The sequence below is a fragment of the Mya arenaria genome, chromosome 17 (assembly GCF_026914265.1).
Source record: "Mya arenaria isolate MELC-2E11 chromosome 17, ASM2691426v1".
Taxonomy (NCBI): domain Eukaryota; kingdom Metazoa; phylum Mollusca; class Bivalvia; order Myida; family Myidae; genus Mya; species Mya arenaria.
This window is the reverse complement of record NC_069138.1, coordinates 40,420,484-40,443,339: the sequence shown is the minus strand read 5'-3', so window position 1 is coordinate 40,443,339 and position 22,856 is coordinate 40,420,484. Positions and strand designations below refer to the sequence as shown.

Below are 22,856 nucleotides of genomic sequence, written 5' to 3'. Positions count from 1 at the left end.
AGGAAGTGTGTACAATCTGCGGCGAGGAATAGTGTACAACCTGCGGTTTTGAATAGTGTACAACCTGCGGCTTGAAAAAGTGTACAATATGCGGCATGGAGAATCTGTGGCTTGTAATACTGTTCAATCTGCGGCTTGGAATAGTGCTCAATCTGCGTCTTTGCGGTTTGGAATAGTGTACAATCTGCGGCCTGAAATTATGTACAATCTGCGGTCTGGAAATGTGTAAACCCTGCAACCAGGAAACGTGTACCATACGCGACCTGAAATAGTGTATACTTTGTTGTTTGGATTAGTGTACACCTTAGGGCCTCGAATAGTGTAAACCTTTGGGCCTGAAATAGTGTACAATCTGCGGTCTGGAATAGTGTACAATCTGCGGCCTGGAATGGTGTGCAATCTGCGGTCTCGAATAGTGTACGAATTGGGGCCGGGGATAGTGTACAACTTGTGGCTTAAAATAGTGTGCAATCTGCGGCTTGGAATAGTGTACAACCTGCGGCCTTGAATAATGTGCAATCTGCGGCTTGGAATAGCATACAACCTGCGTATTGGAATAGTGTACAATCTGCGGCCTTGAATAGTGTACAATCTGCGACTTGGAATAGTGTATAATATAAAGCTTGAAAACATCTACAGTATACAGCTTTAAAGTTACTTATTTGCGGTTGCATGTATTTTTTATTTTTGGAGTTGATGGGTTGATTGTATAGCATATTGGAATAATGCTGAAATAGTGTACAACCTGTGGCTTGGAATAGTGTACATCCTGCGGCTTGGAATAGTGTACAACCTGCGGCTTGTAATTTTGTACAACCTGCGGCTTGGAATGGTGTACAATCTGCGGCTTTAAATAGTGTGCAATCTGCGGCTTGGAATAGTGTACAACCTGTGGCTTGGAATAGTGTACAATCTACGGCTTGGAATAGTGTACAACCTGTGGCTTGGAATAGTGTACACTCTACGATTTGCAATAGTGTAAACTCTGTAGCTTGGAATAGTGTACAATCTGCGGCTTGGATTAGTGTACAATCTGCGGCTTGGAATAGTGTACAATCTGCGGCTTGGATTAGTGTACAATCTACGGCTTGGAATAGTGTACAACCTGCGGCTTGGAATAGTGTACAATCTACGGTTTGGAATAGTGTACAACCTGCGGCTTGGAATAGTGTACAACCTGCGGCTTGGAATAGTGTACAATGTACGGCTTGGAATAGTGTACAATCTGCGGCTTGGAATAGTGTACAACCTGCGGCTTGGGATAGTGTACAATCTGCGGCTTGGAATAGTGTACAACCTGTGGCTTGGAATAGTGTACAATCTACGGCTTGGAATAGTGTACAACCTGCGGCTTGGAATAGTGTACAACCTGCGACTTGGAATAGTGTACAATCTGCGGCTTGGATTAGTGTACAATCTGCGGCTTGGAATAGTGTACAATCTGCGGCTTGGAATAGTGTACAATTTACGGCTTGGAATAGTGTACAATCTGCGGCTTTGAATAGTGTACAACCTGCGACTTGAGATAGTGTAACACCTGCGGTTTGGAATAGTGTACAATCTGCGGCTTGGAATAGTGTACCATCTGCGGCTAGGAATTGTGTACAATCTGCGGCGAGGAATAGTGTACAACCTGCGGTTTTGAATAGTGTACAACCTGCGGCTTGAAAAAGTGTACAATATGCGGCATGGAGAAGTTTACAATCTGTGGCTTGTAATACTGTTCAATCTGCGGTTTGGAATAGTGTACAATCTGCGGCCTGAAATTATGTACAATCTGCGGCCTGAAATTATGTACAATCTGCGGCCTGGAAAAGTGTAAACCCTGTATAGCATACTGGAATAATGCTGAAAGAGTGTACAACCTGTGGCTTGGAATAGTGTACATCCTGCGACTTTGAATAGTGTACAACCTGCGGCTTGGAATGGTGTACAGTCTGCGGCTTTAAATAGTGTACAATCTGCGGCTTGGAATAGTGTACAACCTGTGGCTTGGAATAGTGTAAAATCTACGGCGTGGAATTGTGTACAACCTGTGGCTTGGAATAGTGTACAACCTGCGGCTTGGGATAGTGTACAATCTGCGGCTTGGAATAGTGTACAATCTGCGGCTTGGATTAGTGTACAATCTGCGGCTTGGAATAGTGTACAATCTGCGTATTGGAATAGTGTACAATCTGCGTATTGGAATAGTGTACAATCTGCGGCCTTGAATAGTGTACAATCTGCGACTTGGAATAGTGTATAATATACAGCTTGAAAACATCTACAGTATACAGCTTTAAAGTTACTTATTTGCGGTTGCATGTATTCTTTATTTTTGGAGTTGATGGGTTGATTGTATAGCATATTGGAATAATGCTGAAATAGTGTACAACCTGTGGCTTGGAATAGTGTACATCCTGCGGCTTTGAATAGTGTACAACCTGCGGCTTGGAATTTTGTACAACTTGCGGCTTGGAATTGTGTACAATCTGCGGCTTTAAATAGTGTACAACCTGCGGCTTGGAATAGTGTACAACCTGGGTCTTGGAATTGTGTACACTCTGCGGTTTGGAATAGTGTACGTACAACCTGGGGCTTGGAATAGTGTACAATCTACGGTTTGGAATAGTGTAAACTCTGTAGCTTGAAATAGTGTACAATCTGCGGCTTGGATTAGTGTACAATCTGCGGCTTGGAATAGTGTACAATCTATGGCTTGGAATAGTGTACAATCTGCGGTTTGAAATAGTGTACGTACAACCTGGGGCTTGGAATAGTGTACAACCTGTAGCTTGGAATAGCGTACAACCTGCGGCTTGGAATTGTGTACAATATGCGGCTTGGAATTGTGTACAGTCTGCGGCTTGGAATTGTGTACAATATGCGGCTTGGAATAGTGTTAAACATGCGACTTGGAATTGTGTACAATCTGCGGTTTGGAATTGTGTACAACCTGGGGCTTGGAATTGTGTACAACCTGCAGCTTGGAATTGTGTACAATCTGTGGCTTGGATTTGTGTACAATCTGTGGCTTTAAATAGTGTAGAACCTGCGGCTTGGAATAGTGTTAAATCTGCGGCTTGGAATAGTGTACAACCTGCGTATTGGAATAGTGTACAACCTACGGCTTGGAATAGTGTACAACCTGCGATCTTGAATTGTGTACAATCTGCGGCTTGGAATAGTGTATAACATGTGGCTTGGATTAGTGTTAAACTTGCGGCTTTGAATAGTGTACAAATTGCGCCTTGGAATAGTGTACAACCCGCGGCTTTGAATAGTATACAACCTTCGGCTCGGAATAGTATACAACCTGTGGCTTTAAATAGTGTACAATGTGCGGGTTGGAATAGTGTACAACCTATGGCTTGGAATAGTGTACAACTTGCGGCTTGGAATAGTGTACAATCTGCGGCTTGGAATAGTGTACAACCTGCGGCTTGGAATAGTGTAAAACCTGCGGCGTGGAATAGCGTACAACCTGCGGCTAGGAAGTGTGTACAATCTGCGGCGAGGAATAGTGTACAACCTGCGGTTTTGAATAGTGTACAACCTGCGGCTTGAAAAAGTGTACAATATGCGGCATGGAGAATCTGTGGCTTGTAATACTGTTCAATCTGCGGCTTGGAATAGTGCTCAATCTGCGTCTTTGCGGTTTGGAATAGTGTGCAATCTGCGGCCTGAAATTATGTACAATCTGCGGTCTGGAAATGTGTAAACCCTGCAACCAGGAAACGTGTACCATACGCGACCTGAAAAAGTGTATACTTTGTTGTTTGGATTAGTGTACACCTTAGGGCCTCGAATAGTGTAAACCTTTGGGCCTGAAATAGTGTACAATCTGCGGTCTGGAATAGTGTACAATCTGCGGCCTGGAATGGTGTGCAATCTGCGGTCTCGAATAGTGTACGAATTGGGGCCGGGGATAGTGTACAACTTGTGGCTTAAAATAGTGTGCAATCTGCGGCTTGGAATAGTGTACAACCTGCGGCCTTGAATAATGTGCAATCTGCGGCTTGGAATAGCATACAACCTGCGTATTGGAATAGTGTACAATCTGCGGCCTTGAATAGTGTACAATCTGCGACTTGGAATAGTGTTTAATATAAAGCTATGGCTTGGAATAGTGTACAACTTGCGGCTTGGAATAGTGTACAATCTGCGGCTTGGAATAGTGTACAACCTGCGGCTTGGAATAGTGTAAAATCTGTGGCTTGGAATAGTGAACAACCTGTGGCTTGTAAAAGTGTACAACCTGTTGCTTGGAATAGTGTTAAATCTGCGGTTAGAAATAGTGTACAACCTGCGGCTTGGAATAGTGTACAACCTGCGGCATGCGATAGTGTACAACCTGCGGCTTGGAATAGTGTACCATCTGCGGCTAGGAAGTGTGTACAATCTGCGGCTAGGAATGGTGTACTTCCTGCGGCTTTGAATAGTGTACAACCTGCGGCTTGAAAAGGTGTACAATATGCGCCTTGAAATGGTGTTAAACCTGCGGCTTGGAAAGATGTACAACCTGCGGCTTGGAATAGTGTACAGCCGGTGGCTTGGAATTGTGTACAATCTGTGGCTTTAAATAGTGTACAACCTGCGGCGTGGAATAGTGTTAAATCTGCGGCTTGAAATAGTGTTCAACCTGCGGCTTGGAATAATGTACAACCTGCGGCTTGGAATTGTGTACAATCTGCGGCTTGGAATAGTCTACAACCTGCGGCTTGGGATAGTGTACAACCTGCGGCTAGGAATAGTGTACCATCTGCGGCTAGGAAGTGTGTACAATCTGCGGCTAGGAATAGTGTACTTCCTGCGGCTTGGAATAGTGTACAACCTGTGGCTTGAAAAAGTGTACAATATGTGGCTTGGAATATTGTTAAACCTGCGGCTTGGAATAGTGTACAACCTGCGGCTTGGAATAGTGTACAATCTGCGTATTGGAATTGTGTATAATCTGCTGCTTTAAATAGTGTACAACCTGCATCGTGGAATAGTGTTTAACCTGCGGCTTTAAATAGTGTACAACCTGCGGCTTAGAATAATGTACAACCTGCAGCTTGGAATAGTGTACAACCTGCGGATTGGAATAGTGTACAACTGTGGCTTGGAATAGTGTACAATCTGCGGCTTGGAATAGTGTACAACCTGCGTATTGGAATAGTGTACAATCTGCGGCTTGGAATAGTGTATAATATACAGCTTGAAAACATATCCAGTATACAGCTTTAAAGATACTTTTTTGCGGTTGCATGTATTCTTTATTTTGGGAGTTGATGGGTTGTTTGTACAGCATATTGGAATAATGTACAACCTGCGGCTTAGAATAGTGTTCACACTACGGCTTTGATTCATGTTAAACTGGCGGCTTGAAATAATGTACAACCTGCAGCTTGGAATAGTGTACAACCTGCGGCTTGGAATAGTGTACAACCTGCGGATTGGAATAGTGTACAACTGTGGCTTGGAATAGTGTACAATCTGCGGCTTGGAATAGTGTACAACCTGCGTATTGGAATAGTGTACAATCTGCGGCTTGGAATAGTGTATAATATACAGCTTGAAAACATATCCAGTATACAGCTTTAAAGATACTTTTTTGCGGTTGCATGTATTCTTTATTTTGGGAGTTGATGGGTTGTTTGTACAGCATATTGGAATAATGTACAACCTGCGGCTTAGAATAGTGTTCACACTACGGCTTTGATTCATGTTAAACTGGCGGCTTGAAATAATGTACAACCTGCAGCTTGGAATAGTGTACAACCTGCGGCTTGGAATAGTGTACAATCTGCGGCTTGGAATATTGTACAATCTGCGGCTTGGAATAGTGTACAATCTGCGGCTTGGAATATTGTACAATCTGCGGCTTGGAATAGTGTACAATCTGCGGCTTGGAATAGTGTACAATCTGCGGCTTGGAATATTGTACAATCTGCGGCTTGGAATAGTGTACAATCTGCGGCTTGGAATAGTGTACAATCTGCGGCTTGGATTAGTGTACCATCTACGGCTTGGAATAGTGTACAACCTGTGGCTTGGAATAGTGTACAATCTACGGTTTGGAATAGTGTACAACCTGCGGCTTGGAATAGTGTACAATCTGCGGCTTGGAATAGTGTACAATCTGCGGCTTGGAATAGTGTACAATCTGCGGCTTGGAATAGTGTACAATCTGCGGCTTGGAATAGTGTACAATCTGCGGCTTGGAATAGTGTACAATCTGCGGCTTGGAATAGTGTACAATCTGCGGCTTGGATTAGTGTACCATCTACGGCTTGGAATAGTGTACAACCTGTGGCTTGGAATAGTGTACAACCTACGGTTTGGAATAGTGTACAACCTGCGGCTTGGAATAGTGTACAATCTGCGGCTTGGAATAGTGTACAACCTGCGGCTTGGAATAGTGTACAATCTGCGGCTTGGAATAGTGTACAACCTGCGGCTTGGAATAGTGTACAATCTACGGCTTGAATTAGTGTACAACCTGCGGCTTGGAATAGTGTACAATCTGCGGCTTGGAATAGTGTACAATCTACGTCTTGGAATAGTGTACAATCTGCGGCTTGGAATAGTGTACAACCTGCGGCTTGGAATAATGTACAACCTGCGGCTTGGAATAGTGCACAACCTGCGGCTTGGAATAGTGTACAATCTGCGGCTTGGAATAGTGTACAACCTGTGGCTTGGGATAGTGTACAACCTGTGGCTTGGAATAGTGTACAATCTACGGCTTGTAATAGTGTACAATCTACGGCTTGGAATAGTGTACAACCTGTGGCTTGAAATAGTGTAGAATCTGTGGCTCGAAACAGTGTACAACCTGTTGCTTGGAATTGTGTTAAACCTGCGGCTTGGAATAGTGAGCAATCTGCGGCTTGGAAAAGTGTTACTATTTTGCGGTTGCATTTACCGGTATTCTTTATATTGGCAGATGATGTTTTTTTGTATTATTGCATATTGTTATAGTGTTTATTCTGCTACTTAATGTACTCTATCATCTGCGTTCTGTAATAGTGTAGTCTGAAGTTTCATTAGAAAAGGAGACAGTACAAAAAGAAACTTTTTGGTTAAAGTATTTTCGGAAAATCAATAATATTTTCTTTTTCTTCACACAAAACAGTAACAATTGATGAACAATATGGGGTCACCTGGCATCTAAAATTCACATATATGTGGGTTCAATAGCTTAAGAATCAGGACTCATGTTATCATATTTTATTATTTTATTCATTAAGATCGCATCATCAGTATTTCATTATTTGACATCGACACATTATAAAAAAATATATGTACAATTTATAAGTCATAAAAAGACTCAGGTTAAAACAAACAATAAATATCAGTCAAATAACATAATTCATTCAAATATTGCACATTAAACATATAAACAATTTCAAATGAATAAATAGTCCCTGTTCAACAAATCTGAGCATGCCAGTGCTCTGCCGCTTTTGTAAGTTAATTGTTACACAAATTGTAAATGGAATGTTAATATTCAAGAAAAGCATATCAAATCCACTTCTCTTTCACCAATATAATAAGATAGATAAAGACTGGTCGGAGGCTAATACATCTCAACAACTGAGCATTTTAACTATGTATTTGGTTGCAGGGCAGTCTCAATTTTACCACACATTTTAAAATTTAAAGATGAACACCACATACAAATGCTCTATAGCTGAATTGGGAACTTCAATGTCCCAAATCGGCAAAAATTCCTTGCCTAAATTAAATTCATCACATATCCACCAATGCCTGAAAAATGAAGTAACTCCCTAAATAAACTAAGGTAGCTAAGTCACTCGTGCAGGCAAGATGTGTACAATCACAATGTTATGTTTTGAAAATAGAAATAAACGGACCCCAAACTATTTTGGGGGAAGGCCCTAATCCCATTCCATAAAATGGTGGGGAAAACCACCCACTGAATCAGAAGAATATTACATCACAAAATGGCAATTTCAGCCATAGGTTAAAGGGGAATATATTGTGACTTAACACTTTCTTACCTGGTAAGAATGTAGGTTTTTTCAATATTTCTAGACCTCAATAATTACCAAGTAAATCTCTACCATAAAATGTTGAATTTGGCCCTGATTTTATGTTTTTTAGTTCATTCAGAATTTGGAGCCTGGTTGAGAATGGCCATTTTCAATATTATGATGTGGTCTTGTGTATGAAGACCGTACTAGACTATTGGCTTACATAGTGTGACCAATAAGTAAGGCGGCAGTCCACGATGCCAGAATGCAGGCATGTGTTTCTTGACTTGTCTCTTCTATGACATCAAGTTAAGACTTCGTTAAGCCTGTTCCATATCTTGAGCTGACAGAGTACACACTGTTTACGAATGCCTATTTCAGAAACAGACTAGTCTTGTATTGTGACTTATGACAATGGGTAAATTGCAGTCCACTATTCTAGAAGGTAGGCTTGTATTTCTTCACCTCGACCATCACATGATGTATATTGATAAGCTCGTTCCGGATCTGGAGGTGTCGGAGTGAGCCCTGGTTGAGAACTTTCTGGAACCGGTGGTAGTATTGGATCAGCTGGGTCAACGCCCCCTGGAATACAGCGCAGTGTTATGTGATTATGTTGCTGGCTATATTTGCAAGAATAAACTAAGGTTTGCATGGGATTCTGAGTATCTTGCTTCTTGCTCAATTTCATCTAAGACAATACTGTATTATGCATAAACATTTATTTGCTAACCGCTTCATTGGTTTGAAAAGCCATAATACCCAGAACTCAATAACTGCATATTGAAATAGAGGCAGATAATAAGTTCTTGCATGAAGATGACGTCAGACGTATATATTTATGTGGGAAAGTTTTTTTTACCTCATTTCAGCCCAATCCTATATTTCTACACATTGTACATGACTCGCATACTTTTTAAGTTCTTTTAGAGTTTTTTATGTGAAACACAACAAACATAATAAATTACACATTTGATTTAATATTGAATGCGCCTATATTGTCTAAAAGGGTTAAAACATAGTTTGACAGAGTTCCCTTGGTTGACATGAAGCACTGTCACCAGGACAGAAGGCAATAGCAATACCAACCTGCAATATTTGCGTGCCATTTTTAAAGTTGGTGAAGGACCTCATTACTTCCTGGTTGATATACTCCAGCGCTCTCTTCCAGTCAGCATTAAACCCTCGTACAATTTGGGAGACTCTTCCTGTATCACAAAATATGAACATAAAATCATATAAAGTTCACAGTGTCAGTGAATATGCAGTTACATAAATAATGATAATATTTCTAATTACTGTTATACATATATCTTTTATTACTTCGTCTATTTGATAATTTAAATTTTATAGCTGATTGTAGAGATTCATTTGGACATCAGAACTGGGATATCATTTCCTCAAAATCATTGGCTTTCATATTAATATAATCATTTAAACTTTAAACCATTTCATTTTATCAAAATGCAAACGGAGATACAATTTCAGTCAATAATGTCATTTAATTTTATTTTTATGATCTTAGCATTTTATTTTTCTAATAAAATATTCAACTACCAGATGAAACAGAATCACATAACATAACATAATCCTACATAAAGTCAGTTACAAAAGCTCATGAGAGCTTATGTCATCAAAAAGGACTTTAATAAGGAAAGGAAATCTCATTTTATCTTAAAGACATGTATGTCTGTTGTACTTACTCTCCTCAGTTTTCAATGCATCCAGGTTTCCCCGCTCCACGAGGCCCTCACAATCCTTCACAAACATGATCATGCCGCCAAAGTGCGGAGTTAACACCTCGTCTATAAACTCATGGGTACGCGCCGTTAGCAGCTCCTTGAAGCTTTCAGATTCCTTCGAATCCTCTGATGTTCTCTCCTGCAGAAATGTGGTGTTTACAACATGAATGTCAGTTAATTTTATACTTGCACTATTTGTGTTGTTTTGAATTACTACAGAGAAAGTAATTTTGTTGGCAATTTGGCCAAGAGAGCATTTGTATTATTTTTTACAGGGCGATTGTTTCTAATCAAACAATACTAATATAATAACTTTAGGTAACCAGGCATCTGAAATTCACATCATTGTACATAGGATATCTTTTATAGAATTGTTTTCATTTACCAAAAATGATGAAAAAATATTGAAAACAATAATTTTTATGAAGGATGCGTTGTTTATTTAAGGGAAAGATCTATAAAACATGTTATTTCTACCTTATGAGACGATAGTGGATCACTGTAAATCATTTAGGACCCACCAGTCATTTAATGTGGGCATTTTCGGCTATAAAATACACGGTTACCATCTTGTTACCAGTAATTAATATTTTCCATTAAAGCATTATTTAGTAAGCAGTGAAAGGTTTATAACCCAAAATTTATGTTTGCCATACATTTGTATGTATTAATTTTAAATATGTGTAAGTTGAACTGCATTGAACATACAGTGCACAATGTACATGGGTTCCAATAACCCAGGGGTTCTAACATTATTAATCCTGAAAATAAGTGGGGAGGGGGGGGATTTATAAGTATGAGAGATTCATGCTCAAAGCATGCTAAGGGAGCATAGATAAGACACATTTTGAAGTTGTTTCCAAGGCCATTGATCTTCAATTTAAGGTACTTCATACTGCTTTTTTATGAAAAATGTCAGAGCAATCTTTCCAACTGTACAATACTCCGACATTGAAGGCTCTCAATCCTGATTTCAGGATTAATCCTAAAATTTATAACCGCTGCTGGCTGTAAAGCATGACAAATTACACCCAGCACAGCAGCGGTTCTCTTGTTTTTCGACAGACTTACAGAGATCACACCCAGCATCATGTCGTAGTTGTTTATGAGGAAAATGAGCTGCTCCTTCCTGTGGGGAAACTCTGCCGCCAGTTTCAGGATAAAGTTCTCTACCTCCGTCTGCAGCTGGTCTAGTATTCGGTACACACGCTCGTCCGGGTAAGACTGGTTTATGCCTAGGATTGCAGCTGAATATTCTGCATACCTTCGGGTTATCTGTAATGGATTGATATTAGGTCAACACTCTTCATCAACATTCATTCACAGTTTTCTGCACTCACACTGCCAGAAACGTACATATATTTATGTAGAATTTGATCACAGATAATTCCTTTAACCTATATAAATCTGCAAGCAGCTATAAAGATAGTTTGGCCTTGCGTCAATTTATAAAGAAATTGATCACTGATAATTACTTTAACCTATATAAATCCGCAAGCAGCTACTCACATAGTTAGGCCTTGCATCAATGGTGCCAAGTTTCTCAGGGTCGCAGTCTCGTACACTCTGGATGTTTAGGACCAGGATGAATTCAAACCTCACCCACAGCGTATGTAGCAGGCTTTCAAAGTACCTGATAAAGATGAAGTGTAAGTTTGCAAGATAAATGAGTCTTTTATGGGTCACTGTCTCTCTGACTCTTGATGTTAAGCACCAGGATGTATTCAAACCTCACCCACAGCTTATGTAGCAATCTTTTAAAGTATCTGGGAAACATGGTGATTGTGAATTACTACACCAAAAGTAAATGAGAGCATGGTTAACTTCAGACTGTGGTTAAGTGGTTTTATATAACTTCTGCATTAATTTATTCTAGGTCAAGGTTTGTAATACAAGATATAGTAATTTCAAATTGACTGTTATTTGTATATTATGACTGGTATATAAAACTCTTTTTTTTTTTGCTTTTTTGGAAAAAAATAAATACAAACTATTTTATTGTTGCATAAATGTCTTTATACTAGCCAGAGCATATGCACCAACTGCTAAATAACCCACTTTAAAACCAATCAAAAACTAAATAAAACTTAGACGAACGTTTACGTTTGAAGCTTAGATTTCTTGTGCTGTTTTAAAGAAGCTTAGATTTCTGGCGTTGTAATAAGGAAGCCAAGATTTTTTGTGCTGTAATAAGAAAGCTTAGATTATTTTTTTGTGTTAGATTTCTTGTGCTGTAACAAGGGAGCTAAATATTCTTGAGTTGTAATAAGGAAGCTTAGATTTCTTGTATTGTAAGAAGCTTAGATTTCTTGTATTGTAAGAAGCTTAGATTTCTTGTATTGTAAGAAGCTTAGATTTCTTGTATTGTAAGAAGCTTAGATTTCTTGTATTGTAAGAAGCTTAGATTTCTTGCGCTGTACTAATGGAAGCCAATATTTTTGGTGCTGTAATAGTTGTCATCCTGGGGCGGTATTCCTAAAGTATCTTAAGTCATTTCCTTACTTTATAAATCATTTTCTGAACTTCAGTATAACATATGATATAATATCGTCATAAAACATATATCTGAAGTACTCTATTATCATTGATTTGATTCAAAATACAAACTTTCATGTTAAAAACACTTATACTTTTCTTTTACCCTGCACTATTTCCATAATACAATAATTAGTTTAATGATAAATTTCATTCTCCATCACTTGCATTAATTCAAGACTGATGAAAGGTCTAAGAAAGAATATTTACCTCTCTAGCGATGGTACGCCCCTGTCTGCCATTACTGTTCTGTACCGATGTACAATATGGATACACAGGAACATGGCGATGGAGTCATAACAATCATTTATATGCTCCTCCATGCCTTTCTGATGAAGTAAGCAAATATTGTGTAAATCAATGAATACAGACAAACTCTCAATTGAATGACATTTACTTTATTTTATACTTATTTTCTTTTTAACCTTACTCTCCACTTTAATTTCATTGTGAAAACAATTTAGGGTAATGCACTATTAGGTATAGACATATTAATTCAAACACTTGAGTTAATAAGAACCACTCTCAAAGTCATTGGTCTCTTTTGTTTTTCCCGGAAAAAAATCTCCTTATTTTTAAAACTTGTACATTTCAAGATAAAATATTCAAATTATTAAAGCCATTAATAAAAATGACCTACCAAGTATATTGACAATGTTTTTCCCAGGACAACATTGAAAAGGTCGATGGCAGTCGTCTCAGAGGCCATGAAGAAATCGGTAAGGAAGAGGTACTCTCGGCTAGAGTTGTCCATTAACGCAAAATGTAGGCTGCGGAACAGGCTCTCAAATGTGTACTGTTAAAACAATGGGCATTTGATCAAGATTAAGGTATCAGCTGAGTTTTTCTCATAACAAAATTTATTTTACAATGCTTGTGAAGACAGTTAATTCACTTTAAACTGAGTTACTTTAAATGGCACGACATTGTGCAATTATATGGTCTTGTGTTGTGAGGCAAACCCCAAGAAAACCCACTTGTCTGGCTTGGTTACCACCAACCAAACTCAAAAGGCCTGGAATCAAACCTGGGTCATAAAAGTTCATAAAAGATATATAGTTTAAGATGCTGAAAGAGTTCTTATATGGTCCCCCTGTATTATATAATGAGAATGGTACATAGTTGACAATGGACTCCTTGGGTGAGAGTCACTCAAACCATGAACCCCTTTGTTGAGAGTCACTCAAACCATGAACCCCTTTGTTGAGAGTCACTCAAACCATGAACCCCTTTGTTGAGAGTCACTCAAACCATGAACCCCATTGTTGAGAGTCACTCAAACCATGAACCCCTTTGTTGAGAGTCACTCAAACCATGAACCCTTTTGTTGAGAGTCGCTCAAACCATGAACCCCTTTGTTGAGAGTCACTCAAACCATGAACCCCATTGTTGAGAGTCGCTCAAACCAAAAACCCCTTTGTTGAGAGTCACTCAAACCATGAACCCCTTTGTTGAGAGTCACTCAAACCATGAACCCCTTTGTTGAGAGTCGCTCAAACCATGAACCCTTTTGTTGAGAGTCACTCAAACCATGAACCCTTTTGTTGAGAGTCGCTCAAACCATAAACCCCTTTGTTGAGAGTCACTCAAACCATAAACCCATTTGTTGAGAGTCGCTCAAACCATAAAACCTTTTGTTGAGAGTCGCTCAAACCATAAACCCCTTTGTTGAGAGTCGCTCAAACCATAAACCCCTTTGTTGAGAGTCGCTCAAACCATAAACCCCTTTGTTGAGAGTCGCTCAAACCATAAAACCTTTTGTTGAGAGTCGCTCAAACCATAAACCCCTTTGTTGAGAGTCGCTCAAACCATAAACCCCTTTGTTGAGAGTCGCTCAAACCATAAACCCCTTTGTTGAGAGTCGCTCAAACCATAAAACCTTTTGTTGAGAGTCGCTCAAACCATAAACCCCTTTGTTGAGAGTCGCTCAAACCATAAACCCCTTTGTTGAGAGTCGCTCAAACCATAAAACCCTTTGTTGAGAGTCGCTCAAACCATAAACCCCTTTGTTGAGAGTCACTCAAACCATAAACCCATTTGTTGAGAGTCGCTCAAACCATGGATCCCTTTGTTGAGAGTCGCTCAAACCATGGATCCCTTTGTTGAGAGTCGCTCAAACCATGAACCCCTTTGGTGAGAGTCGCTCAAACCATGAACCCCTTTGTTGAGAGTCGCTCAAACCATGAACCACTTTGTTGAGAGTCGCTCAAACCATGAACCCCTTTAGTGAGAGTTGCCTAAACCATGGAGAGTCACTCAAACCATGGACCATCATTCTCACCAAGGTGACCCGGGTTCCATTTCCGACCTGGGCGCATGTGAGTTGGGTTAGTGGTCACCAAGCCGGGCAAGTGGGTTTTCTCAGGGTACTCCGATTTCCCCAAGAACACAAGACCACACTCTCACGCATCATCGTGCCAATGAAAGTGAATTAGTATAAGCTATCATAGCTTTCTTTACCATTGTTGTAAAATATATAACATTTAAACCATGGGCCACTTTGGTGAGAGTTGAACAACTATACTACTACAACATGTCCATATGTTCAGAGAAATTAACAGCTCACACACCCTATTGTCAGACTTCTGTGCTGCATGAGGTACAATGATAGGGGCCTCTAGCTCTGTGGTAAGAATGTCCCCTCGCTTTCCGATAGTGAACACAGTCGACCTATTCTTCAGACTGGTTTTACTACTGAAGAAACTTGAACACAGTTAAAGAAAAACTTCAATTACACTGCCTGAAAACCTTGACATTTATACTGTATGACTTTATTGCCATTAGATATATAAGGGATATTTGTTTTATTTTGGCATAAGATCAAAATTTGGTTCATTAGTGATTACAAATTTGTTTTCTGTGATCACTTCAATTGTATGTAAGAGCTGTCGTAAGACAGCGCGCTCGACTATTTGGCTTAAAAGTGAATACAATAATGATGTAATATGTACTTTATTTTTTTATTGATCCCATGCTATCTCTAGTGAGATTATAAAAAAAACATGTCCATCAATTATAGATGTATTAACTGGTGATCACCAACTTGCAGTACATATTCTATTTAAAATGAAAGGATATCTTTCTTTGTTGTTTCATCGACTGCCATGAGGTCCTCCTTTGAAGCCCCTTCTTCAAACTGGAAAATATACAGTGTGTCTTACAATGTTACTGTTAATCTGATCCACTCTTACATGTACATGTTCATTGTCACTAATCAAAGAAAAGATGCTGGGAAATTAAGGACCTAGGGATTGTGAATATTGAACTTTTCTTAAATGCTGAAACTTGATGGACACAGAGCTTTAGTTTTTGGATGTTTCTGTGATGGTGGAAATTGATGGACACAAAGTTATAGTGTTTTGAACTTTCCTGTAATTGTTTTGGGGTTTTTTTTGTCCAAAGCACCAAAACTCTTTAACAGAGAAAGACACAATAAATAGAATATTTCACATAAACATGTTAACTTTGTTAATCATAATAAGTATAAATAGTAGATCATATATTCATATACATGAACCTATAGTTGCATTGAGCCATTTAAGGAATGCTTAAACAACAAGAAAATTTCAATATCAGGCGTGTACACATGTACTCAAAGTTTCATGTACCTGTCTTAGCATAACTAGAGCTGTCACAGGAATGACGAATACCCGCAAATGCCGCCTGGACACAGGAATGGCAAACCATTCCTTTGAGGAATGGCAAACCATTCCTTTGAAAAGAGGCCATAACTCCAAGGTTACTGCCAAAAAATGTTCAAATCTGTCAAGCCTTTCATGAGTTATTGTCCAGAAACCATTTTTCTATTTTTAATAACAGTGACCTTGACCCCACCAGCCCCAATATTGAATTTGACCTGTATCTTCCGATGTTATACCTGTGTACCAAAATTTTTTCAAATCTGTCTAGCCTTTCAGGAGTTATCGTCCGGAAACCATGAAAACCGACAGACCGACCGACAGACCGACCGACAAGCTCACTCCTATATACCCCCTCAAACTTCGTTTGTGGGGGTATAATAAATGAAGGAGAAGAAAACTTTACTTAATTAACAAGACCATCTTGAAATCTTTATACCTGTAATCATTTTAGCCACATACCTGCAGTTTCATTCGTTATAATTGTAATCATGTCAGCCATATACCTGCAGTTTCATTCGTTATACCTGTAATTATGTCAGCCACATACCTGCAGTTTCATTCCTTATACCAGTAATCATGTCAGCCACACACCTGCAGTTTCATTCGTTATACCGGTAATCATGTCAGCCACATACCTGCAGTTTCATTCTTTATACCTGTAATCATGTCAGCCACATACCTGCAGTTTCATTCGTTATACCTGTAATTATGTCAGCCACATACCTGCAGTTTCATTCGTTATACCTGTAATTATGTCAGCCACATACCTGCAGTTTCATTCGTTATACCTGTAATTATGTCAGCCAGATACCTGCAGTTTCATTCGTTATACCTGTAATAATGTCAGCCATATACCTGCAGTTTCATTCGTTATACCTGTAATCATGTCAGCCACGTACCTGCAGTTTCATTCATTATACCTGTAATCATGTCAGCCACATACCTGCAGTTTCATTCTTTATACCTGTAATCATGTCAGCCACATACCTGCAGTTTCATTCTTTATACCTGTAATCATGTCAGCCACATACCTGCAGTTTCATTCGTTAAACCTGTAATCATGTCAGCCAAATACCAGTAGTTTCATTCATTATACCTGTAATCATGTCAGCCACATACCTGCAGTTTCATTCATTATACCTGTAATCATGTCAGCCAAATACCAGTAGTTTCATTCATTATACCTGTAATCATGTCAGCCACATACCTGCAGTTTCATTCGTTAAACCTGTAATCATGTCAGCCAAATACCAGTAGTTTCATTCATTATACCTGTAATCATGTCAGCCACATACCTGCAGTTTCATTCTTTATACCTGTAATCATGTCAGCCACATACCTGCAGTTTCATTCTTTATACCTGTAATCATGTCAGCCATATACCTGCAGTTTCATGAGCCTGCTGAGATAGCCCTTGAAGTAGGAGAAGTAAATCTTGCTCATTGTGTCCACATATTCATCACGAACCTCCTTCGCCACATGTCGCTCATTACCAAGCAGGAACTCATTGAAAAATCTGCAGAAAAACGGTGCCATTCAATCATATAAAACTGATCATGCAAACATTTTAAAGTACTCTATGGATCTTCAAGATTATCCATCTGTAGTTTGTCAGCAAAATTGTCTTACTTTACTTATTGTGTCTGTACAATATGATATTGCATTACATTGTGTGTTTTGTTTTGTTGGAGCCAAAATTCTGCCCAATTCCCCTCCTGAAAAACAATACTTTTTTTCCCCTGCCAAGGTCAAAAATCCCCTAAAAAAACATTATTATAAACAAATGCAACAATTAAGTGCCATTCATGAATATGCCGATAGGTTTGTTGAATAAAAGGTTTATTTTTTCTTGAACATTATATAAATCATGTTAGTAATTTCCCCTTCTTGCCAAAATGATACTTTTATCCCCCTAAATGTTGATAAAAGACATTTCTGGATTACAAGTGTTGAATTTCAACAGGTAAAGATTTTATGCAGTAAGCCATGACTTCATGAGGTAACTTGAATACACATGTGTGCAGCTAGATTTTAATCAACTGTTTAAGAGAATTAGCACAGACCAGAAACATACCTGAACTTGAGCATGGTGTTCTGCGGTATCTGGTAGTTGGTCATGGGCTTCTTGAAAGAGTTAATCTTCTGTAGAAGGAACTCTCGGATCTTTGTTATGGCCTAAAAAAACAAGATAGATGTTCATTCAATATTATAAGTGATGGATTTCAAACTAAAAGCAACAATAACATTATGTATGTTGTAAATGGTTTTCATTGTGGGAAGTGTGTGGCTCACAAAATGTAAATGACAATACTGATAGTTCAAAGCAATTATCAAAACAGCCTAAGAATGATTACTCCATTATTTTTTTTTCACTTAAGATACCAATCCTATATCAACCTTGATCTTGAGTTTCTCCAGTATATCTCTGACATCCAGGGATGACTTGGCATCTCTGAATGACTGCTCCTTAACAAAGTTGATCTTGTGGTTCAGCTCATGTAGTTGTTCCAAAAACTCACGCTCTGTGACGGCCGTATCTAGGATGTGTCTGAAATTGGAAGCCATAGTCTTATTATGTCTATCCATAACAATGGATATGTTAACCTGAATAAGCTCTGTCTCAATTTTACCTGTGTCAGACATGCGGGTTGTTACATTTTTGTAAAATATAAAGATATCCTGCAACAGACCCTACAAACAGTGCTAAACCAATTAAGGTCTAGTAGTATATGTGTACACCTCTCAGCCAAGAGGTTGTGGGTTTGATCCTCACCAAGAGAACTTTCCCATGTCCTCTGAAAATGGATAACAGTACCTGTTTCTACACAGAAAACAGACTCAAGCGTGATATTATAAGCTAACATTTTACAGTACAATCAAGAATGAACTAGCATGACTGTGCTTGGTTTACACTCACTTGATCATGCTCTCTGGAATCACCATCTCATCCACAAACTGACTCAGCTCTCCTCGAATTGACTGAAAAACAATATAATGATAATTATGAAATATTACAGGAAAACATCACTTATTTCTGAAGTGCTAGTATAACGGTAATTCCAAACATTTTTATGTTTGTCCATCTTACTAAAAAATGCATATTTATGATGCAAGGTTTTGTTTACATACTGTAATAATTTTTTATTTGAAGAAATTTGCTTTAAGAACTTTATGAGTACTCAGTTCACTGCAGATTCCTGCCACATGTCTATGTTTGAGCTTGACATTTCATGAGAGATCAGTGTTACAGAAAGTGAGAGATTTCATGTAAAATCAGTGTTTTGGCTTGACACCTAAAAAGATCAGTGTTTGGAATTAACATTTCATGTAAGATCAGTGTCGGGGCTTGACATTTCACCTAAGATCAGTGTTTGGGCTCTAAATTTCATGAGGTCAGTGTTTGGGCATGACAATCCATGTAAGATAAGTGTTTGGGCTCTAAATTTCGTATGAGGTCGGGGTTTGGGGATGACAATCCATGTAAGATCAGTGTTTGGGCTTGACGTTTCATGTAAGCTCAGTATTTGGGCACAAAATCATGTTTGACTTGATATAAGATAATATTAACAATAAGTTTAGACACTACAGACCTCACACACCTGTCTGTTTTCCAGCTTTACATTCTTGGTGACACTCTGCTATGGGAGTGACTGTAAATCTGTACTGATGCCGCTCAGATGATCCTGTAAGTTTAAAGACTAAAGCTCCCACCTACCTGTCTGTTTTTAAGTTTGACATTCATAGCGACGCTCTGCTCCTGAAGAGACTGTATCTCCGTACTGATGCTGCTCAAATCTGACTGGAAACCATTCAACATCTCCTCCATTCGCTGAAACATGTTCAAACAGAACACAAACAATAAATAGTCAGATAAAAAATTACTGGTATGAAAAACCAGATTACTTCCTTTCCTTTAAAGCAGTGGACGAAATTAGCTCAAGCATACAAGATTACACTAGTAAAATGATTTCTGGGAAGGCTCAAATCTGATTGGATTTTATATAACAAAGAGTGTTCAGTTTGTTTAATGCCAAGCACTAGGGTAGAATAAATTTGAGCTAGTTCATCCAAAAGTCTTACTGTAATAACCATTTAAAGGAAGGAGACAACCAACTGAAACATCTTTTATAGCAAGTTTAAAAAAATAAAATTTTGTATGTTTTTTTTAATTTTTATCTTAAGGCTGTTAAAAAAAACGTACCTCCAGAATGGTGTCACATGCAGCTATCTGCTTGTGAAGGCTCGCTATGTTCTCACCCTCCTTTATGTCTGATTATGTGAGTCAAGGATAACACGACTTGTGACTGATTTCTTGATTTCAGCTTAATATTTTGTACTTGAAATACATGCCTTTAAGTTTAGCCTATGCTTAAAAAAGATATACATGCATTGACAATGAAGAGCATCAAAAAATGGGTGAATGCTAGTGACTACAGTATTATGAATCTGACTAGTTATGATGCATTCAGCTTTTTGATAAATACCTCTTTAGCCTATTTTGATTTAATCTTACTCACCTATGTCTACCAAAGAGAAAGAAAAGTGTATACTGTAATACATAGATAATGATTGCTATTTATAATTGATAGCTATTATGAGCACCCCAGCCAGGATACAGTCCTGTATTGAGGCATTCTCAACTTGGAGGAGTTCAGACTCAATTTGTCGGGAATACTGTCGCAGGTCAACACCCTGGATAATACATACAATGTCAAACATTGGTCATAAAATTATAAAAATATATTTAATACCCTGTATAATATTATTATACACACAAAAACCTTGTTTTTTTATTACATAGACTTAACAAAGACTGAATTTGATATAAATGTTTAAAGAAAAATAAGTTTTATTGGTTTTGGCTAAAATAATTTATTATATGTATCATCTTTTTTACTTTTGATATACATTTGATGTCATTAATTTAACATACCAATTGAGAAGAAGATCATCAAATTTACAGCACACATACATTTATAAGTATGAGACCAAAGATGCCCTGACACAAGAGTTTAACTCACAGTTTTCAGTGCTTCCTTCACTATTTCATCTTCCAAGTTCTCTTGAATGTGAACTAAAATAAAATAAATAAATTAATCAGCCAAATATTTATTTTTATCTAATGTAAATATTTTATCAAACAAAAAAAGACTACCGGGGTAGAAAAAACAACAACTTTAATTTATAAATAAAAAAAAAACTGCATTATAAAAAACCCAATTGCTTATTATGTCTGCACTTTTACTTATAAAGATGTTTTGTGGATGTCATCTTTTCAGTGAATATAATATGGCATAGTTCTTAGCTTATGGTTTGATGATATTTTTCACATAATGTAGATATATGGATAAACAGCAAGTGATGTAAATGCAAATAATATTGTATTCATGAAATATTAGAATTGGAATATTCTGTGAACTCACCATCAACTTCTTCCAACAGAAAGTCATCACTGGTGATATCTAGGTCTCCTAAGCTTAGTCCAATCTCCGCCAGCTCCTGTAGATTAGAGTATTTGAGTGACACATTCTTTATCATTTTCATTTGAGAGTTGTACATACATGCCATATTTCTGGAGACCATTCAGGGGGATTTGTTCAGAAAGGCTGAAAAATCAGGGGGATTTTGGTAGTATTCAGGGGGATTTTTTAGCATGCCTAAGTTGGTGAACTTTCAATGTATTTTAGACGCAAATAAAAAAATGCATTGTCGTATATTTATTGCTATGAAAACCTTTAACTTTTTAAATATACAGAATTATGTTATATATCATGATTCATCATGTTCTTATGACACACTGTCATGTCATACTGTAATGCACTTGAAGAACAAAATCTGTCATTGGAAAAATATGTTTTCGAGACAATTAAATTGGTTTACCTTCCTCCAATATCTTTTAAAACATTTTGCTTAATTAATACTATCAGATATGATGGCGCTTCGACAATGAAAGAATGGAATAAATATTATTTATTTCTTCCTTTTCCCATATAGTAATATTTTTTTGCCCATTGATGAAGTTGTTTGTTTACATTCAGTTTCACTCACATACTATGGTTTCACTTGGTCGTTATTGCCTGTTGTATTTTTTTTATTTTTTTAGAATTCTGGGGGTTGGATCGATAATCCAGTGGATTTTTACCCTGCTGGAGAATATGGCATGTATGGTTGTTGTTGTATTTCAAAAGCAAATATTTGTAAATGAGGCCATAGAGTGGGACATGTCAACACTACTGCCGCCTGTGGGATTATTTAGTTACTGAAAAATATTAAATAGATGTTAATAAATCCTGTCACTTATGCCACAAGCAGCACATACTGACAGGACCTTCATCCTCCCCCTTCATCAACAATCCAAATGGCTTTACAGAACCAGCCCCCACCCCCACCCCAGAGTCTGTAGCCCCATCATCTACCAGGTAAAAAAGGTTTATTTTGCACACTGTACTATGTAATAGGGAATAAGAATTTACAGAAAACGGTGTGAATTATGTACATGTATAACTTTGAAATTTAACAGGTATGAAATAAATTAAAGTATTTAAGTAAATATGTTCAATATTCAATTCTACGCAATTTCTGTCAATCCCTTCCCCTACCCCTGTACTAGCAAAACTACTTTCCTACACATCCTAAAAATATTAGTGTTTTGTAACCTCCTTTCCACTACCTTTTCATATATGTAGTGTGCATTTACGTTTACCTGGTACACTTCTGACAGGCACTTACATCAAACAAACTTTTTTAATCAGATAGTTTTAACAATATGTGCAATCCGTCCATAAATATAGATTCATTTAGGTTAAATACCTTTTGTTGATCATGAAACGTCAATTCGGCCTCCATGTTGTATTAGTGGTTCCCGAACTTCGCAACAAACATACTTACAGATGTGAGAAACGAGAACCAGTATCTTATAACTTCCTTTTCCTGTTGAACTGCCAAAATGGTAATGCACAAATGTAAACATGGGT

The 22,856-nt window shown here is 38.0% G+C and overlaps 1 protein-coding gene across 1 annotated transcript; it reads right to left on the bottom strand.

Moving 5' to 3' along the window:
* Window positions 1–7,187: 7,187 nt before the first annotated feature.
* LOC128224142 (vacuolar protein sorting-associated protein 52 homolog) lies at window positions 7,188–22,766 on the bottom strand. The gene is made up of 19 exons (XM_052933848.1): window positions 22,693–22,766; window positions 21,306–21,381; window positions 20,904–20,956; window positions 20,499–20,574; window positions 20,084–20,151; window positions 19,598–19,711; window positions 18,800–18,861; window positions 18,280–18,430; window positions 17,957–18,057; window positions 17,266–17,398; window positions 15,320–15,377; window positions 14,812–14,945; window positions 12,882–13,037; window positions 12,452–12,570; window positions 11,216–11,339; window positions 10,778–10,981; window positions 9,668–9,845; window positions 9,054–9,172; window positions 7,188–8,549 (listed from the first exon to the last, which is right to left on the bottom strand). Exons 1-19 carry the CDS (start codon window positions 22,726–22,728, stop codon window positions 8,403–8,405), a joined length of 2,109 nt encoding a protein of 702 aa, XP_052789808.1. The 5' UTR covers window positions 22,729–22,766; the 3' UTR covers window positions 7,188–8,402.
* Window positions 22,767–22,856: the final 90 nt, after the last annotated feature.